Source organism: Hippopotamus amphibius, chromosome 1 (assembly GCF_030028045.1).
Source record: "Hippopotamus amphibius kiboko isolate mHipAmp2 chromosome 1, mHipAmp2.hap2, whole genome shotgun sequence".
Taxonomy (NCBI): Eukaryota; Metazoa; Chordata; class Mammalia; order Artiodactyla; family Hippopotamidae; genus Hippopotamus; species Hippopotamus amphibius.
In genome coordinates this window covers 15,040,040-15,056,813 of record NC_080186.1, presented here as the reverse complement: position 1 = coordinate 15,056,813, position 16,774 = coordinate 15,040,040, and the positions used below count along the sequence as shown (strand labels likewise).

At 48.8% G+C, this 16,774-nt stretch overlaps 1 protein-coding gene across 4 annotated transcripts in view; it reads left to right on the top strand.

The window, feature by feature from the left end:
* Window positions 1-782: 782 nt before the first annotated feature.
* Window positions 783-16,774, top strand: part of TMCO4 (transmembrane and coiled-coil domains 4) — a 102,232-nt gene continuing 86,240 nt past the window's right edge. For 3 of the 4 annotated variants that reach the window (XR_009047911.1, XM_057698165.1, XM_057698176.1), the window contains exons 1-3: window positions 783-838; window positions 11,449-11,608; window positions 16,506-16,683. Coding sequence is in view for 3 of the 4 variants with exons in the window: in XM_057698165.1 (XP_057554148.1) it covers window positions 16,514-16,683 (170 nt within the window). In the remaining variant the exon portion in view is untranslated. Of the gene's footprint in view, window positions 839-1,698; window positions 1,833-11,448; window positions 11,609-16,505; window positions 16,684-16,774 lie in introns of those variants that run through there. The other variant, XM_057698170.1, reaches the window with a different exon arrangement.

Here is a 16,774-nt window from a genome sequence, read left to right as displayed (position 1 = left end):
AGTCTGAACCAAGGGCCAGGCACAGTCCCTGGGGCTGGGCAGACAGCACAGGACTCCCCAGGCTTTAAATTCTATGGGGATGGCAGGCAATAAACTTCAAACAAGAAGATAAACCAATTTCACAGAGCGAGAAGTACTAGGATTGACACAGAACAGGACTGGAGGCCTGGAGTGCCACTTAGAACAGTACCTGACACATAGTAGGTGCTCTGGAAGTATTTGCTCTATGACTGGCCGTGCTGGGTGGTCAGGGAAGACTCGCAGATGCCACCCTGAGTGGACATCGGAGTGGAAAGCCGGGGTCACAGCGCCCGGGGCGGGAACCTCCAATGCAAAGGCCCTGAGACGGGACCAAACTCGGCCTTGAAGAAACTGAAAGAAAACTCAGGGAGAGCACGGAGATCTCAGCACTCAGTAAACTTCAAAGTGCTGTACTCACATGCGGGAAGGCTGTTTCCGTGGCTGGCTCTTTGATGTCACATAACTTACTTCTGACAATTTCCACCCGGGTCTCCGTTCGGCTCTCCACTCGGGGACCGAGCCCCTGGAGAGGCCCGGCGGCTTCCCCGAGGGCGAACAGACCCACAAACCGAGTTTGGCGCCGGGCTGGCCCGTCACTTCCTGAGGCCTGTGGCGGGGGGGCCAGCGGCTTGGGACACGCATCTCGGAGCCCGGAGCCCGGAAGGACCCGGCGAGCACCGGGCAGGCTGCGCGGAGCCAGAACCGGCCGGGACCTCGTGGGGCGCGGGGGGAGGGGCGGGGCGGGGCGCGGTGGGATTGGAGGGGCGGGGCCGGGCAGCCGGGCCGCCTTCGCCGTCGCCTTCGCCGCCACCTGCAGGTAAGGGGCCCGCTCCCCGCCGCCGCCGCGCCAGCTCCGCGCGGGGAGCCCCCGCCCCGCCTGGCGCGACCCGCGGGCCCTCCGCCCCCCACCCCGGCCTCGGCGCCAAGCACGCGGCCGCCCCGCGCAGAGCGCCCCGGAGTCAAGGCCGCCGGGTGCTTGGTTGCTTGTTTTCCTTCCGAGCCGGAAGTGAGCTTAGGGACCACACGCCCGGGCAGCAGATGGGGAAACTGAGGCCGGGGGCAGCACTCAGGCGTCCCCTGCCTCCCTTGATAAAGGAGGACGCTGGTCCAGGCCAGGGAAGGAAAGGGACCTGTCCAAGGTCACCCGGGGTCACTGGGCTTCCCCTTGGCTCATGCGGCCCCTCTAGCGCCCCTCAGCCCCCTCTCCTTTACCCCCTACAGCCTTCTGAGTTCACAGAAGGCACTTAAACTGAGAATTCCCGGGGGGTGGGGGTGTTGGGAACAACCTCTGGAGAAAAGCACAGGCCCCAGTGTCACAGGGGGCCCAGGTGGCCTCGTCCTGACCCCTGTGGTTAGAGGAGGAAGAATTACTGCTACCGACTTTGGAGTGGATTTTACACCTGGCTGAACTGAGGCTCAGAGAGAGGAGGGAATTTCCCCATTGCCACACAGCTGGGAAGGAGATCAGGATAAGAACGTGGGTTCCGCGACTCCAGAGCCTGACCCAGTGCCTGGCACAGAGCAGGCCTGCAGTGTCCCCTCTCTGCCCTGCTCAGGGTGGCACAGGGAGTCAGGACCACAGCTGGGCTAGACTCGGGACCTTGATGTAGACACTACTGCCTAACATGGAGTAGGAGTCAACAGTTAGTTCTCTTTTCACTAACTCTGTGTTCATTTCAGGGCAGGAACATGAAGCCCTTTAAGCTTTCAGGGCATCCAGCAAATATTTATTGAACACCTACTGTGTGCCAGTGTGTGCACTATTTAGGTACTGAGGATACAGCAGTCAACAAGACCAACTGCTGCCCTGGGTGGGTACGTTGCCGGAGAGGTACATTCCAGAGAGTGGAATAAAACACCGCCCTTCACCCTGAGGGGGAGAGGGGAAGGGCTGGGAGGAGAGGAGGGGCTAATGGAATCTTCTCTACTGTGAAGTCTGAGAAGAGGGCGGAATGAGATTAAACCTCACAGCCTCAAGCCCTCTGAGCCTCCAGCCCCCCTGGGCCTTGTTTGAGATGTTCCGTGAGCCTGAGTTTCCCCCTCCACTCCCCCAGAGGGCCTAGGTGGGTAGAGAGTGGGCCAAAGGAAGCCCTAAACTGACCCCAGAGCCTGGAAACCTAGCTGTGTGATCTTGGGTATGTCATTCTACCTCTCTGGGCTTGTTTTCTTATCATACACTGGGGGTTGTAACACTTCATAGCATTGATGATGCTAAGCTAGAATGCTTCGGAAATGGTAAAGCAGGGTCCAGGGTGTGGCCCGTATCAGAGGCCTTGCCAAATCAGGCATAAGCAAGAGTGTGGTATTTATTTAGAGCATGTTTATTTAGAGATGCTAGTGACCCTGTTGATAACCTGTGAGTGCTCTCAGTAAAGAAACAAGAGGCAGAGGGAGGGTTGGCTGAGTTCAAGGCGAGGAGCCTGAGGCTCCCTGCTCAGCTGTCCCGGGAAATGGAATGCTTATGTCATGGTCAGCATTTCAGCTTTTAGAACCCTTGTCATCGCATGTACTGCATCAGACAGATGTGGCTCAGGTCCTAACTTTGCAGTTTCCTCAGTCACCTTGGACAAGCTACGAGATCTGTCTATGCCTCCGTTTCCTCATCTGTAAAATAGCTGTCCCCAGGGTTGTCATGGGGATGAAAGAGGCCAGAACCACAGAGGGCCCTGGGCAGAGCTGCCACTCTGGGAGCCTTTTCACTTTTTAAGCCCAAGGCCCAGGAGTGGTTGGATGGGCACCGTTGATTGCATAGCTTGCCATAGCTTAGCACGTACCAGCATGAGCACTGTTTAGACATTGGAGGTACAGTGGTCAACAAGACAAGTGTTGGCCTGGTTGGGGTGGTGGGGAGGTACATGAAGGTCAGAGCCTGGAGAATTTCTCATGGGCCTAAAACCATCTCTCCCTGCAGTGGTACCACCAGGCTACAAGTGGCTGGATCAACCTCCTGGGCCCACACATGTGGGACCTGAAAAATGTCATTAGGTGGTTTATCACCACTCTCTCCATTATGACCTAAAGGTTTTGTAAACATTGCCATATGTTTTAAACTGGGGCTACAGATGAAATGGGGGCTTTGCTGCCATGTGTTACAGCGGGCAGAAGGGAACTGGGGAGGGGATCCAATCCACTTGCCACTCAGCCACCCTCCCCCTGACAGCCAGACCCATCTGATTGTACCACCATCTGCTCAAAACCCTTCTGTGGCTTCCCACTTTCTTAGCGTAAAGAACAAAACCCTTAATACAACCCATAAGGCCCTACAGTCTGGGCCCCACCTACACCTAGCCTCCTTCTCCAGCTGCACCTCAAACCACTTTATCAGTAGCCCTCTGTGTTCAGGCCTGCAGCTCCCTCCCTCCTCAGGGCCTTTGCACATGCTCTTCTAGACCACTCCTCCCCTCTCATCTGCCTTTTCCCAGGTTAACATCTCCTTATCCATCAGATCTGAGCCCAACCTAGACTTGCATTCCAAGTTCCCTAGGCCACAAGACATCCCCAGGTATGTGGGAGGTTTAGCTCAAGGTGGAATTACACACTAAGATATTGTTGGGATTAATTTCTGCCTATACCCTGTCATAGCCCCCCACCCCCACCCCCACCCCTGCCAACTGCAACCCTCATGACTTCCGGGACTGGTCTGAATTTGCTCAGAGGTGCTCAGTAATGAAATCTACCTTTAGGAGTAGCTCTTTAGCAAATATGGGGACCTTACTTTATATAAAACTGTATTGTCCTTCATCAGAAAAAAATAATGCTGAAGTCATTTCTTAGTTGTGGGGGTAGGTGTTCATTCATTCTTTCACCTGTTCTGCCAGGCACTGTTCTAGGAGCCATCAGGGAATGTGACACAAAAGCCACTGCCCTCAAGGAGCTTTTTCTGGTGGGGGAGACAGACCACAAACAAATAAACCTGTAATCCATTGTCAGGTGGTGGCAAATTCGATAAAGGAAACTCACACAGGGTCTGGTGGGAGCAGGCAGTGGTGGCACCTGCTGTCTTAGACCTGGATGAATAAGGAGGGAACTCTGCTGGGGAAGTGGGGAAGCACTGATGTCCTGAGCCCCATCCACTCTCACCCTGACCCTCCTAGTCGGGGATACAGGCACGTAGGCAACCAGCCGTTATACCTGAGAGGAGGGAAGGCAGCCCAGAGAAAGCCTGGGGGGCTTCAGAGGTAGCAGGCTCGACAAGTCCAGGAAGCCTCATGGCAGCCCCTGAGACCCTTTGCTAAAGTAGAACTTGGGTTTGAAGTCACACACACCTTGGGGGGGGGGGGAGGGGCGGTATGTCCTGGTCATGCCATTTGCCAGCTTGTGTGGCCCTCATCTCTGTGAACCTCAGTTTTCTCATCTGTAAGATGGGGACAGTGTTAGTCTCTTCTTCGTGAGGTTGTGAGGCTGAAGCAGGATCAGGAGAGTAAGCCCTGAAGTCGTCACTGATTTTATTTTTAAACTGTGCTTTTGAAGAAGGGCATCATTTGGACATGAGGACCCACATAGAGAAAAAAACAGCATGAACTGAGGCCTGGGGTGGGAAACCCAGCGTGGGCTGGAAGCAGCGGATGGTTCAGTGTGGGGGAAGGCTGGCTGGAAGAAGGAATGTGGAGGAAGATAAAGTTGAGAGAGGTTAGGCAGATCCCAGTGGTGCTTGGGGCTGGCTGAAAAAAGCAGGGTGGTTACTGAAGCGAACTTGTGTCCGCTCACCCGAGCGTGCATTAAGACGAATCTACTGACACCAGGTTGTGGTGGAGGAAAGTGTGGCATTTATTTTAAGGTGCCAGACCAGGAGTCCAGGGCAGCCAATGCTGGAAAAAACCCAAACTCCCTGATGGGTTTCAGGGAAGCCTTTTTTTTTTTTTTGAACATATAGTTGATTTACAAGGTTGTTCATTTCTAGTGTACAGCAAAGTGATTCAGTTATACATACATATACAATATTCTTTTTCATATCCTTTTCCATATTCTTTTCCATTATGGTTTATTTACAGGATATTGAATATAGTTCCCTGTGCTATATAGTTGGACCTTGTTATTTATCTAATTTATATATAGTAGTGTGTATCTGCTAATCCCCTACTTCCTTTCCCCTTTGGTAACCATAAGTTTGTTTTCTATGTCGATGAGTCTGTTTCTGTTTTGTAAATAAGTTCATTTTGTGTCATATTTTAGATTCCACATATAAGTGATATCATATGGTATTTGTCTTTCTCTGTCTGACTTACTTCACTTAATATGATAATCTCTGGGTCCATCCATGTTGCTGCAAATGGCATTATTTCATTCCTTCTTATGGCTAAGTAGTATCCCATTGTGTATAGGTACCACGTTTTCTTTATCCATTCATCTGTCGATGGACATTTAGGCTGCTTCCATGTCTTGGCTATTGTAAATAATGCTGCTGTGAACATTGGGATGGATAATTTTTAAATTACAGGTTTTCTTCGTATATATTCCCATGATTGAGATTGCTGGATCATGTGGCAACTCTATTTTTAGTTTTTTAAGGAACCTCCGTACTGTTTTCCATAGGGGCTGCACTAACTTACAAGGAAGCATTTTTAAAGGCCAGGGGAGTCGCAGGGTGTGTGATCCATTCGTGCACAATTCTGTGGCTGATGGTGAGTTAACAGGGCGGTGTCACATCATCAATCCTTAGGCTCCCATGGTCTGGGGGCTACATGTTCATGGTCATCAAGTAGTTAAGTTCTTCCGTTTGGTTGGGGTTTTAGCATCTGTAAAATAACTCAGGAAATGTGCATCAGATACTGTTATCTAGGTACTTCAGGGAGGAACTAATGATTCTGTGACTGCCATATGGCTGATATACTGTTTAAATTGTTACCAGTCCTCCTGACTGCTACTGTTGTCACTACACAATCCTTTCAATCATTAATTCTTGAGCTAGGCTTTTGTGACTCAGGGGAGGCCTGGGAGACTACAGTTTTTCCACAGACAAGAGACAGATAGAGAACATGGGAGAAGGCATCTGTCTCAGGAAGGCCTTATGGGGTCCTGCTTGATGTGTTAGCCTGTGGACTGATGGAACTAGTGAGATTCTAACTCGGTGGCCTCAAATTGTGTTTGAAATCTTTTGGGCCACTTCAGTGTGTAAACTAGACCAAAGAGGAACAGTGTAGCATCACAGTTAAGATGGCTGCCTTTTGGCTAAGACCCGGGTGCAAATTTAAATCCCACATCACTTATCCAGTGACCTTGACATTCATTTCTCAGGGCCTCTTTCTCCATCTGTAAAATGGAGATAATAGCACCTACCTTGTAGGATTATTGGGAGGAAATGAGATGATGCATGGAAAGGGGTGGCATTTGTTAACATTTACCAAGTATTAACTAACAGTAGCTAACATTTACCAAGTATTCACTGGTACGATTTTTTTTATTAAAAATTTTTTAATTGTGATAAAGTATTTATAACATAAAATTTGCCATCTTAACCATTTTGAAGTGTACAGTCCAGTAGTGTTAGGTGTAATCGCATTACTTTGCAGTCAATCTCCAGACCACTTCAACTTGCAAATCTGAAACTCTGTACCCACTGAACAACTCCCCATTCCCCTCCCCCAGCCCCTGGCAACACCCACTTTACTTTCTATCCCCGTGATGTTGGTTACTCTAGGTACTTCACGTAAGTGGAGTCATACAGTATTTGTCTTTCTGTGACTGGTTGATTTCACTTTGCTTAATGTCATCAAGGTTCATTCATGTTGCAATGTGTTAGAATTTCCTTTTTTAAGGCTGGATAATATTCCATTGTATACTGTACGTCTTGTTTATCCTTTTGTCAATGGACGGACACTCGGGTTGCCTCCACCTTCTAGCTATCGTGAATAATACTGCAGTGAACATGGGTGTACAAATATCTTTTTGAGACCCTGCTTTCAGTTCTTTGGGGTATGTAGCCAGAAGTGGCATTGTTGGATCATCTACTGTTAAAATTTGGAGGTGGGGCATGGGTGGCTCCCCACGGTGTCTCCGTCAGCATAAGAGAGGTCCCTGGGGACCTGTGGAGCAGTTTGAAAACCAGTGGGTGAAATGAACCATTAGAGACTTTGCCATTTCTCCCCCTTCCTTCCCAGGCAGATTTGCCTCTTGAATTATTTTTTAATTATCCCTAGTGGAAAGCACCACTCATTCAGCAAATGTTTGTAAGTGCTTACTATGCTTCTGTGTGGGCAGAGGGAGGGAGATAGTAAGCAATAAACATAACCAAGGAGAGGGTATAGTATGTCAGACAGTGATGCGTGCTCTGGACCAAGCAGGGGAGCCAGTTAGAAAGGATTGGGATGAGAGGCTGGGGGCAGCATGGCTTCCCTGAGCTGTGAGATTTGAACAAAGACCAGAAGGAGATAAGGGAGGTGGCCATGCCGTTATCTGTGGGAAGAGCATTTCTGGCGGAGGGAACAGCCAAGGCAAAGGCTTTGAGGTGGGAGCGTGCCTGGTGGGGTCCAGGAGCAGCAAGGAGGATGGTGTGTCTGGAGCAGAGCGAGTTGGAGGGGCGGGGAGGAGGAGGACCGGTTGTGTACAGCCCTGGTGCTTCGTACGGACGCTGACTGTGTGAGAAAGGAGTCGCTGAAGATTTGGAGCAGGGACGAAACGTGATCTGACTCTAGTTTGAGGTGGAAGTTTGTGGATGCAGTGAGGTGGATAGCTAGGGGTGAGCCCAGAAAGAAGTGGGCGACTGGTGAGGAGGGTCCTGCTGGAAAAATGGTGGCAGCTTGTATTAGGATGGGAGTCAGGGAGGAAGGGCACAATGATAAATGTGGAGAAAACATCCTACAGCCTGGGTAGGCACCCCAATAGCACACCGCCACCACGCCCACCCTGCCCCACCACCACGCCCACCCTGCCCCACCACCACGCCCACCCTGCCCCACCAGCTCGCCCTTCCTCCGGGCTGCCGAAGTGAGGCTGGCTGGGAGCTTGCCCTCCTTGCCAACATCCCTTTTTTTCTTCTGGTCTGTAGTGGGATTGTCCAGAACCCTGGGTTCTTTTATGTTGCTACTGTTGCCATGGAGACCTCCTGAGATGCTGCAGTTACCACCGACCTCCAGTCTAACTTCCAGATAGAGGCAGAGGATGAATGGGTTTGTCTCCTAAAATGCTGAGAGTGGAGAGTAAATTGGGCCTGCCTAGAATCCTCGCTTCTAGGACCATGTCAAGATTGTCTTTGTCTGTGTGTGTGTGTGTGTGTGTCTGTGTTTTAACTTTGGACAATTTTCAGAGTTTCTGCCTTAAGAACAGTGCTGTAGCTCTATTTGTGATAAGGGATTTCTTCAGCCAGATGCTTTTCCTTCTCCTTGGCTCCAGAATAATTAGTCCTCAGCCTTCCTCTGACACTGTAGCTATCTCTCTAGTATTTTTTTCACTGTATTGCAGACTCATTAAAAAATTCATCTGTGGCCAGTTAACTCAGAAAAAGAGGAAGAGAGAGAGAAAAAGAACATCACACCCACCCCGCTCCAGGTTCCCCTCCCCTCACCAACACACACACACACACACACACACACACACATGCGTGTACTCACACACACATCAAATTTCACCTTGGCCTTTACTGACTGCGCCAATTTTTTTTTTTTTTAAGCCACAGCTGGCTTGCGTGTAAGAAAAAACAAAGGAAGTTCATTCTTGCATGTGATCTTGCAGTTCACGGAGCTTTAAGGATGATTTAAAGGATTTTCAAGGGTGATGTTGACCACATTTGAGTTTCTTCTCAGTGCTGACTTTAGAATTTTTGTTGCTCCGAGGAGAACTCCCACTGTGTTGTTTGTGGCGTCCGTCAACAAATGTGGGTCGAGCACCTCCTGTGAGTGCCTGCAGGACCTGGGACAGATGTTTGGGAATGACCATCTACCCCCAGTGCTGACGAAAATAACCCAGCCTGTGTTTTCTTTGGTGACAGATGATGTGACTAGCAAAACAGTAATCCTGATTGTGGTGCGTCAAAATGAGGTCCCCCTCCAGACTAACCGCATCCATCCCACATCTGGGCCTCGCAGCCAGAGGTCCTCACCATGCACATGTTGTTTCGCTGAGAGTTGGGACTCTCCTGGGTCAGGTGTGGACCTTTCTGAGAGCTCCTTGGTGTCTTCACAGCACCTGGGCAGGGACAGGACCCCCAGAAGACCCCAGGGAGTTGGGACTTACTCCATCCATCAGTGATGTCCTGAGCTCAGGGTGCTGCTGGACCGGCCCTGTGCACATTAGGTGGCCCCAGGTACAGAGACACGGCTAGCCTTGACCAGCGGGGTCTTTTTCTCACCACAGGAGCCCAGCTGTCTCTCTCGGAATCAGTCCAGCTTCCCTGACGTATTTGAGAATCTCAGTTCAACGTCAGGCTAGATCCTGATCCCTAATCAGACCACAGGGTGGAGGCCCCTGAGGACCAGCACACACAGTTCAGGGGGCACCCTCGCCCCACCACAGCTACCACCACACTCCCTCAGCTGGAAGGGTTTGGGGCCCCTCCCATCCGGCTGGACAGTTCCCAGAATTGGAACCCTGGGCTCCTCCGTCCCACCATCACGGATGGCTGAGAATTGCCCTTGTCCATCTTGTTGATTCCAAGACCTCTTGGTCAAAGGGAGGGGACTTAACTGTGACCTCAGCCCCACTGGCTTGGCTGGGCCATGTGGGGCCAGGCTTTCTGAGACTAAGCACTCTCCTCCTAGGCATTAAGAACAGAACTTTTTAATTAAAAAAAAATTTATTATAAAAGCTCTAATAAGCTCATGACAGAAGATGTTAAAAATTCAGAAAAATAGAAAGAATAAAAACTGATTCCTTCTAGGCCCATGGCCCCACCACCAAGAGACAAGGATCATTAATGTGTTGATGTATTGCCTTGTGATCTTTTTGCTCTGTGAAGCCTTTTTTAAGACCGAATCGTATTGTATGTCCAGTGGTGTGCTGTTAACCACCTCCCTGCGAAACAGAATCCCTTCATTTGTAGCGCTTGCCAGTTTCTTTGGTGGAAATACTCCCTCTGTGGCCCATTTCAGGCTCCCAGCATCACTGAACACAGAGCTGGGAAGAGATGCCAGTATGAGTCGACCTCAGCACACCATGTTATATTGATAATTTAAAATTGTATTTATTTTTTCTGATCGTATAATCAATACATGGTCATTATTGAAAATTCATAAAACTTAAACACGTAAAGAAAAAATTAAAATCATCCAGGGACTTCCCTGGTGGTCCAGTGGTAAAGATTCTACCTTCCAATGTAGGGAACGCGGGTTCAATCCTGGTCTGGGAACTGTGATCCCACATGCTGCTGGCAGCTAAGCCTGTGTGCCACAACTGTTGAGCTCGCACACCTCAACTCGAGAACTTGCGTGCCACAGCGAAAGATCCTGCTTGCTGCAACCAAGACCCGACACAGCCAAAATAAATAATTAATTTTTTTAAAAAAAGAATCCTGTATCTTAAAAAAAAAAATCATCCAGAATCTAACAACTACCCCCACCCCCGGCTTAAAGAAAGTCACGTCACCATCCTAACGTAAGTCCAACAGTCCCCTCTGTACAGATAGAGACATAAAATAATTGTCTTCAGAGTTGAAAAGCAATACATATCTATGACAGAATATTGGAGAAATCCAGAAAAGTCTCTGGTATCTCACCTTTCAGAGATCACTGTAGAGGCTATTCTTCTAGACACTTTCCTTCTCTATCTTTTTAACATGGTTGGACTCATGGCTTGAACCTCCTGGTTTGTAGGCGTGGTACATTCTTGTGCCTCGTAAGAAGGTAACATCCAAGGGAAGGGTATTATCACTGCTAATTGATTAAAAACCCTACAGAAGCTTGAAGAAGCAGAAAATATTCTAGTTCCTTGAACATGGAAAACGGCCCCTTAGAATGAAGCTCAGATTATTTGAAGTTTGGGGGTCTCTGAGCATCTTTTTGGTTCTTCAAAAGCATCTTCTGTCTTCTCCCGCTGGGCTCTGGGACATCCCTGGGTAATTCCAGACACCAGACCCTTGTCCCATCTCCCTTCCTCATCTGATGCTCGATGGGAGGGTAAGAATAGGAGTGCCTTTCGGGAGAGAGTAACCAGGAAAATCTAGCTCTTGCTTAAGCCTGAAAACTAGTTTATTCATTTGTTCATGTCACAGGCAATTTCTGAGCACTCACCCCGTGGCAGGTAAGAGGTTGGGTACCAGAACTCTGATAGGAAGGAGATCCGGTGCCTACCCTCTACTGCCACGCTAACCAAAGAGCTGGTGCAGCACTCATGGCTCAGGGTACGAAGATTTAGAACCGACAATCCGTGCAAAGTGCCAGCGCTGTTCCCAGTGAATAGTAGCCACATGCAAACCTGCGGGGGCAAAGGCCCAGAAGAGTGGTAGTCGGGGCAGGACTCCCCTGAGCCACGGGCTAAACCAACCCTTCTTTCCCACAGGCCTCCTGCAGATCCCACACCCTATGGACCACGGGCTGGTTTCTCTGGTTTGCTCCTCCAGGGCAATTTGCATATTTCTCCGAAGGACCTTCAAGAAGCTGGACAGCCTGTTTTCAGACTTAGAGAGAGGGGAAGCCCATGGTTGTTTCTTGAAACCCACGTAAGTATTATGTAAGGTTTCTTTCTCTTCAGAACCCTCCTCGTTATGTAAAATGATCTTAATGTAAATGTTGTCAGTTATGTACTGTCTGTCTCCCCGACTAGAATGTATCTCCATGGTGGAAGGTGGTTGTCTGTCTGTCTTAGTCACCACTGTGTCCCCAGCATGTAAGACACCACCTGGTACTTATCTATTGTACACATCTGGTACGTGTTTATTAAATTAACTAACAGGTTGATTTGGAGTGGAGGTGAATATTTATTCTGAATTTACTTAGAACCTAAGGTTTTCAGATTCTCCAGCAACATCCCACTGCTTTTTCCTTTTCAACTTTTTCTTTTTAAACAATTATAGATTCACAGGCAGTTGCAGAAATAGTACTGAGAGGTCCCGTGTACCCTCACTCAGCTCCCCGCGTGGCATTGCCTTCGCAGTCAAGTTGGACTCCTTAGCTGGGAGGACTTGGTCCTGCAGGGTGTAGCCCCCGGCCCCTTCCCCTCCAACCTCATTTCTTCCCTCCCAGCCTCCACACCCACCTATTGTCCAAGCCCTGGCTACACTGAGCATCCTTGTGATTCTTCAAAAGCATCCTCTCTCTTCTCCCTCTGGGACTTGACACATGCTGTCCCCTCTGCTGAGAACATTCTCTTCCCACTGACCCCACCCGTGTCTGATGTCACCTTCCCTGGGAAGCCAATTCTGGGTTCCCCTCTTTGTATCCCTCTGTGTTTCCTCCATCACAGCATTTCCCCCACTGGTTTGTCATCATCTGTCCACTTGTCTAGCTCTACCTCTGTCCTGTTTCTTCTATTGGAAAACCCTCTCCCATTCATCTGCAGGGCTGTCCCCCTTACTTCCTGCTGGAATGGCACCTATCATCTGATACTGTCGTCACCCCCCCACCCCCCATCCTGATCACTGCTTACCCCCTTCACCAAATTGTTCTTCCCCGATGATCACTGCCCAACTGAAAGTTTACTTATTTACTTACTTATTTAGTGGTCTTTTAAGGGCATGGACCCTACATCCCATCCCCTGAGTACGAATCTCGGTCCCAGCACTTAATAGCTACATGATCGTGGGCAAGTTACTTAAATTATTATGATCATGATGTATGGGGGTATTATTGTCTGTCTCCCACCAGAACATAAGCCCCTTGAGAGCAGGGAATTTGTCAGTTTTGTCCCCTGATCTGCCCCAAGGCCCAGAACAGGGCATCACACGTCATAAACCCCTCTTCATTCATCCAGCAAGTACTTATTGAATGCCTGCAGTACTCCAGGGTCTGCTCAGAAAGCTAGGGGTACAGCGGTGAAAAAACAACCAGGGACCTGCCTCGAGACGCTTACATTCTACTTGTTTACACAGGTAAACAAGTAATTTTAAAATATTTAAGGCAGGAGTAACTATTATAGAAATAGAACAGGGTGCTGGGGTAGAGAGGCAGAGTAGCTTGGCCTGGGAAGTCAGGGAAGGCCTCTCAGAGGAGGTGACATTCAGGCTATGGCCAGAATGACGTGAAAGTCAAATGTGAAGTGTCCCGGGCCAGGGGAACGCAGGCGTAAAGGCCCACAGGGAGGACCAGCTCTTGTATTTGCGGAGCAGAAAGACAGCCAGCGTGGCTATAGTGTAGTGAACAGGGCAGGCGTGGGGGGCATGAGCTGGAGTTTAGAGGTGGGCATGGGCCAGATCAGGACTCTGTAGACTATCATGAAAGGATTGGTATTCATCCTGGGGCAAAGGGAGGACTTCAGGGAGCTTTAAGCAGGCGAGTGACATGCTTGGTATATATGACAACAAGGCCACAGGAGCTACTGTGTAGAGAATGAATTATAGGGCATCAAGAGTGTATTTTGTTGAATGAATGAATGAATGAATGAATGAATGAATGAATTTGGCCTGAGCTGAGTCCTTCGTGCACTCAGCACATCCCCCTCTCCCCTGTGGTTAGAGGCAGGCCAGCTCATGCTTCTCTGATTAGAAGGCTGTTTCTCTTGAGCTGAGAACTAACATGCAGCTCCCCAGACACCAGCCCAGTAAAATACCATCTTGGCCTCTTCTGGGTAATAGGGGCAATTACCCCAGCTGTTAAATGGCACGTGAAGCTGATTAAAGGTAGTGGAGATTGCTAAGCCTGCTGACATCAAGGGCCGGGCACTGCCCCCGGTGATGTCCTTAGTCCGTGGCTTACTGCTGTCCCCTTTGTCCACCCCCGTGGTCTGCGCTGATTACCTGAGCCAGAAAAATCTGCTACAAACAGATCTCAAACTTGGGTTCCCGGAGCAACCACTGGAGGCCAGTCTTGCTGAGTGACGTTGGGCAAGGTCTTAACCTCTCTGAGCCTCAGTTTCTCCATCTGAAACAAGGGGAGGAGAATCCCTGTGCTGGTGTAGTGGAGAGAACATGGGGTTTGGAACCAAAGTCCAGTCTGGGGAAATCGCTTGGCCTCTCTGAAGCTTATAGTTAAAGGAAAGAATCATAACGCCTCATGTCCTACTTAACCTTACATGACAGTTGTAAGAATTAAGTGGATTTAAAGGACTTGTAAGCTGTTACATGCTGTCCAACAGATGTCAGTTTGTGGCTTTTAACTGCCTTAGAGTTATTTTGAAAAATTGATGCAATATTAGTTGTGGGCAAACTTTTACATAATCCCTCCATAGAGGTAATATTTTGAGAACAAAAGACTTCATTGCTCAGCTGGACGAGAATGAATTTTTGGGCCAGAGTCAGTGTGGAGTGTGGGTATTAGACTAGAACTTTCTTGGCGATAAGATGAGTGTTTGAAACAGAGATGGTGGCCAAAAGCTCTGGCTTTGATCTCTGGTCTGTCATTTACTGGTATGTGACGTGGGCCCAGTTACTTCTCCTCTGAGCCTGTCCTTCCCCCTCACCCCCCCAGTTTGCAAACTAGATGCTATGGTATCGATAGTACCAGGTTGGCTGGTACTGTGCATATTAAAACTGTAGCCCCAGGGCCTGGCAACCAGCAACGGCTCAATAATGTTGCCTCTTGCTGTTATTTATACACCTTTGCCATGTGCCAGGCACTGTGCTGAGCATTTCATTTATTTGTTTGTTGATTATTTTATGTGTTTATTTCTTTAACAAACATTTGTATACTACGAGCCTTGTGCCGGGCTCTGTTCTCAGTGCTTTGTGAATACTAACCTGCGTGGCCATGTCATTGATTGGTTACACAGATCTCCCAGACCCACGCTGTTATAGTCCATTTGTAGGTAAAAGAACCTCAGTGCAGAGAGGTTGAGTTGCCTGACGTCCCCCATCCTCCATGAGATGGAGACGCTTGGATTCACACCCTGTCTGTCTGGTCCTAAGCCTGCATTCTCATCCACAGTGCCCTGTGGTCACAACTGGTACCCTTCCTGGTACCTGCTCTCAGGGCCCTTGGATGCCTGGCTTGACTTGGTTTGTCCCTTCCCCAATCGTCCCCACCCATCCCTTCCCTTCTTCCCCTTCTGCCCCTGGGAAAGAGAGAATAAAGGGAAGGGAGGGACAGAGAGAAGGGAAGGAGACCTTTCTCCCTCCCTTCCTTCCTCTCACTGAAGTATAACATACATAGAGCACACAAATCTTAAGTGTATAGCTCAATGAATTTTTAAAATATTTATGCCCATGTAATCACCGCATGGGTCAAGATATAGCACATTTCCATCACCCAGAAGGCTTGCTGTACCCGCTCTGAGCCAATATTTCCTCCCCACGGGCAAATTCTTTTCTGACTCTTCTCTCTATAGATTGGTTTGACCTATTCTTCAAGGTCATATAAATGTAATCCTACAATATATACTCTCTGGTGAATGACTGTCTACTTACCATTGAGACTCACTCATGTTGTATGGTGAGCCACACTTCATTCCTTTTCATTGCTGTGTAATATTCCATGGTATGAATATGCATAGGTTGTCCGTTCTGCTGTGGGTGAATATGTGGGTTGTTTCCATTGGGACTATTATGAATGAAGCTGCTGTGAACACTCACGTACATGTCTTTTGGTGGACAGAGACCCTCATTTCTCAGGCGTGGAGTTGCTGGGGTGTAGGGAAGACACATGTTTAACTTCAGTGGAAACAATTTTCCACACAGTTTGTACCAATTTACACTCCCACCAGTGTATGAAAGTTCTACTTGCTCCTTATTCTCTTACTATTGTAGGTCTTTTTAGTTTTAACCATTCTGATAGGCGAATGGTAGTGTCTCATTGGGGTGTTAATTTCCATGGCCCTGATGACTAGTTTACACTGCCACCAGCGGCGCATGGAAGTTCTATCTGTCCCTTACCTTCACCAACACTGGGTATTGTCAGTCTTTTAATTTAGCCATTCTGATGGGTGAATAGCTGTGTCTCATTGGGTTTTTTTTTTTTTTTTTTTTTTTTTTATTTATTTATTTGGCACACGGGCTTAGTTGCTCCATGGCATGTGGGATCTTCCTGGAGCTGGGATTGAACCCATGACCTCTGCATTGGCAGGCGGATTCTTAACCACTGCGCCACCTAGGAAGCCCTCATTGGGGTTTTAATTTCTGTTTCTCTGATGACCAATGATGTTGAACACCTCTGCATGTGCTTATTGGCCATAGGATATCTTTTGTGAAGTACCTATTCAGATCTTTTGCCCATCTTAAATTTGTCGTTTCTTGTTCTTTGTGACTCTTAAGAGTTGTTTTTATACTATGGATACAACTCCTTTGTGATATACACATTGAAAATATGTCCTCCTGCCCAGGTCTCTTAAAGATGATGAACGGAAGTTTTTAATTTGAATGAGATCTAGTTTATCCATCTTTTCTTTTATGATTGGTCATTTTTGCGTCCCGTTTAAGGAAGCTTTGCCTACCTGCTGAGAGCATTTTTCACTGGGATTTTTCCCTGCAGGGCTGAAAATGGCTACAAGGGACAGGTCGGGCCGGAGGCTGCCCCCAGCGGCCGAGCCAGGTGTGGAGAGGGAACCACATCTGCCCACGGGCCGGGAGCTGACCGAGGCCAACCGCTTCGCCTATGCCGCCCTCTGTGGCATCTCCCTGTCCCAGCTCTTTCCAGAACCTGAGCAAAGGTGAGTGCTTTTATCTCCCAGAGGGACGGTCATGCTTCTTCAGGGGGATGACTTTTGGCAGCCAAGCAGCCTGCCAGATGTTACCTGACAC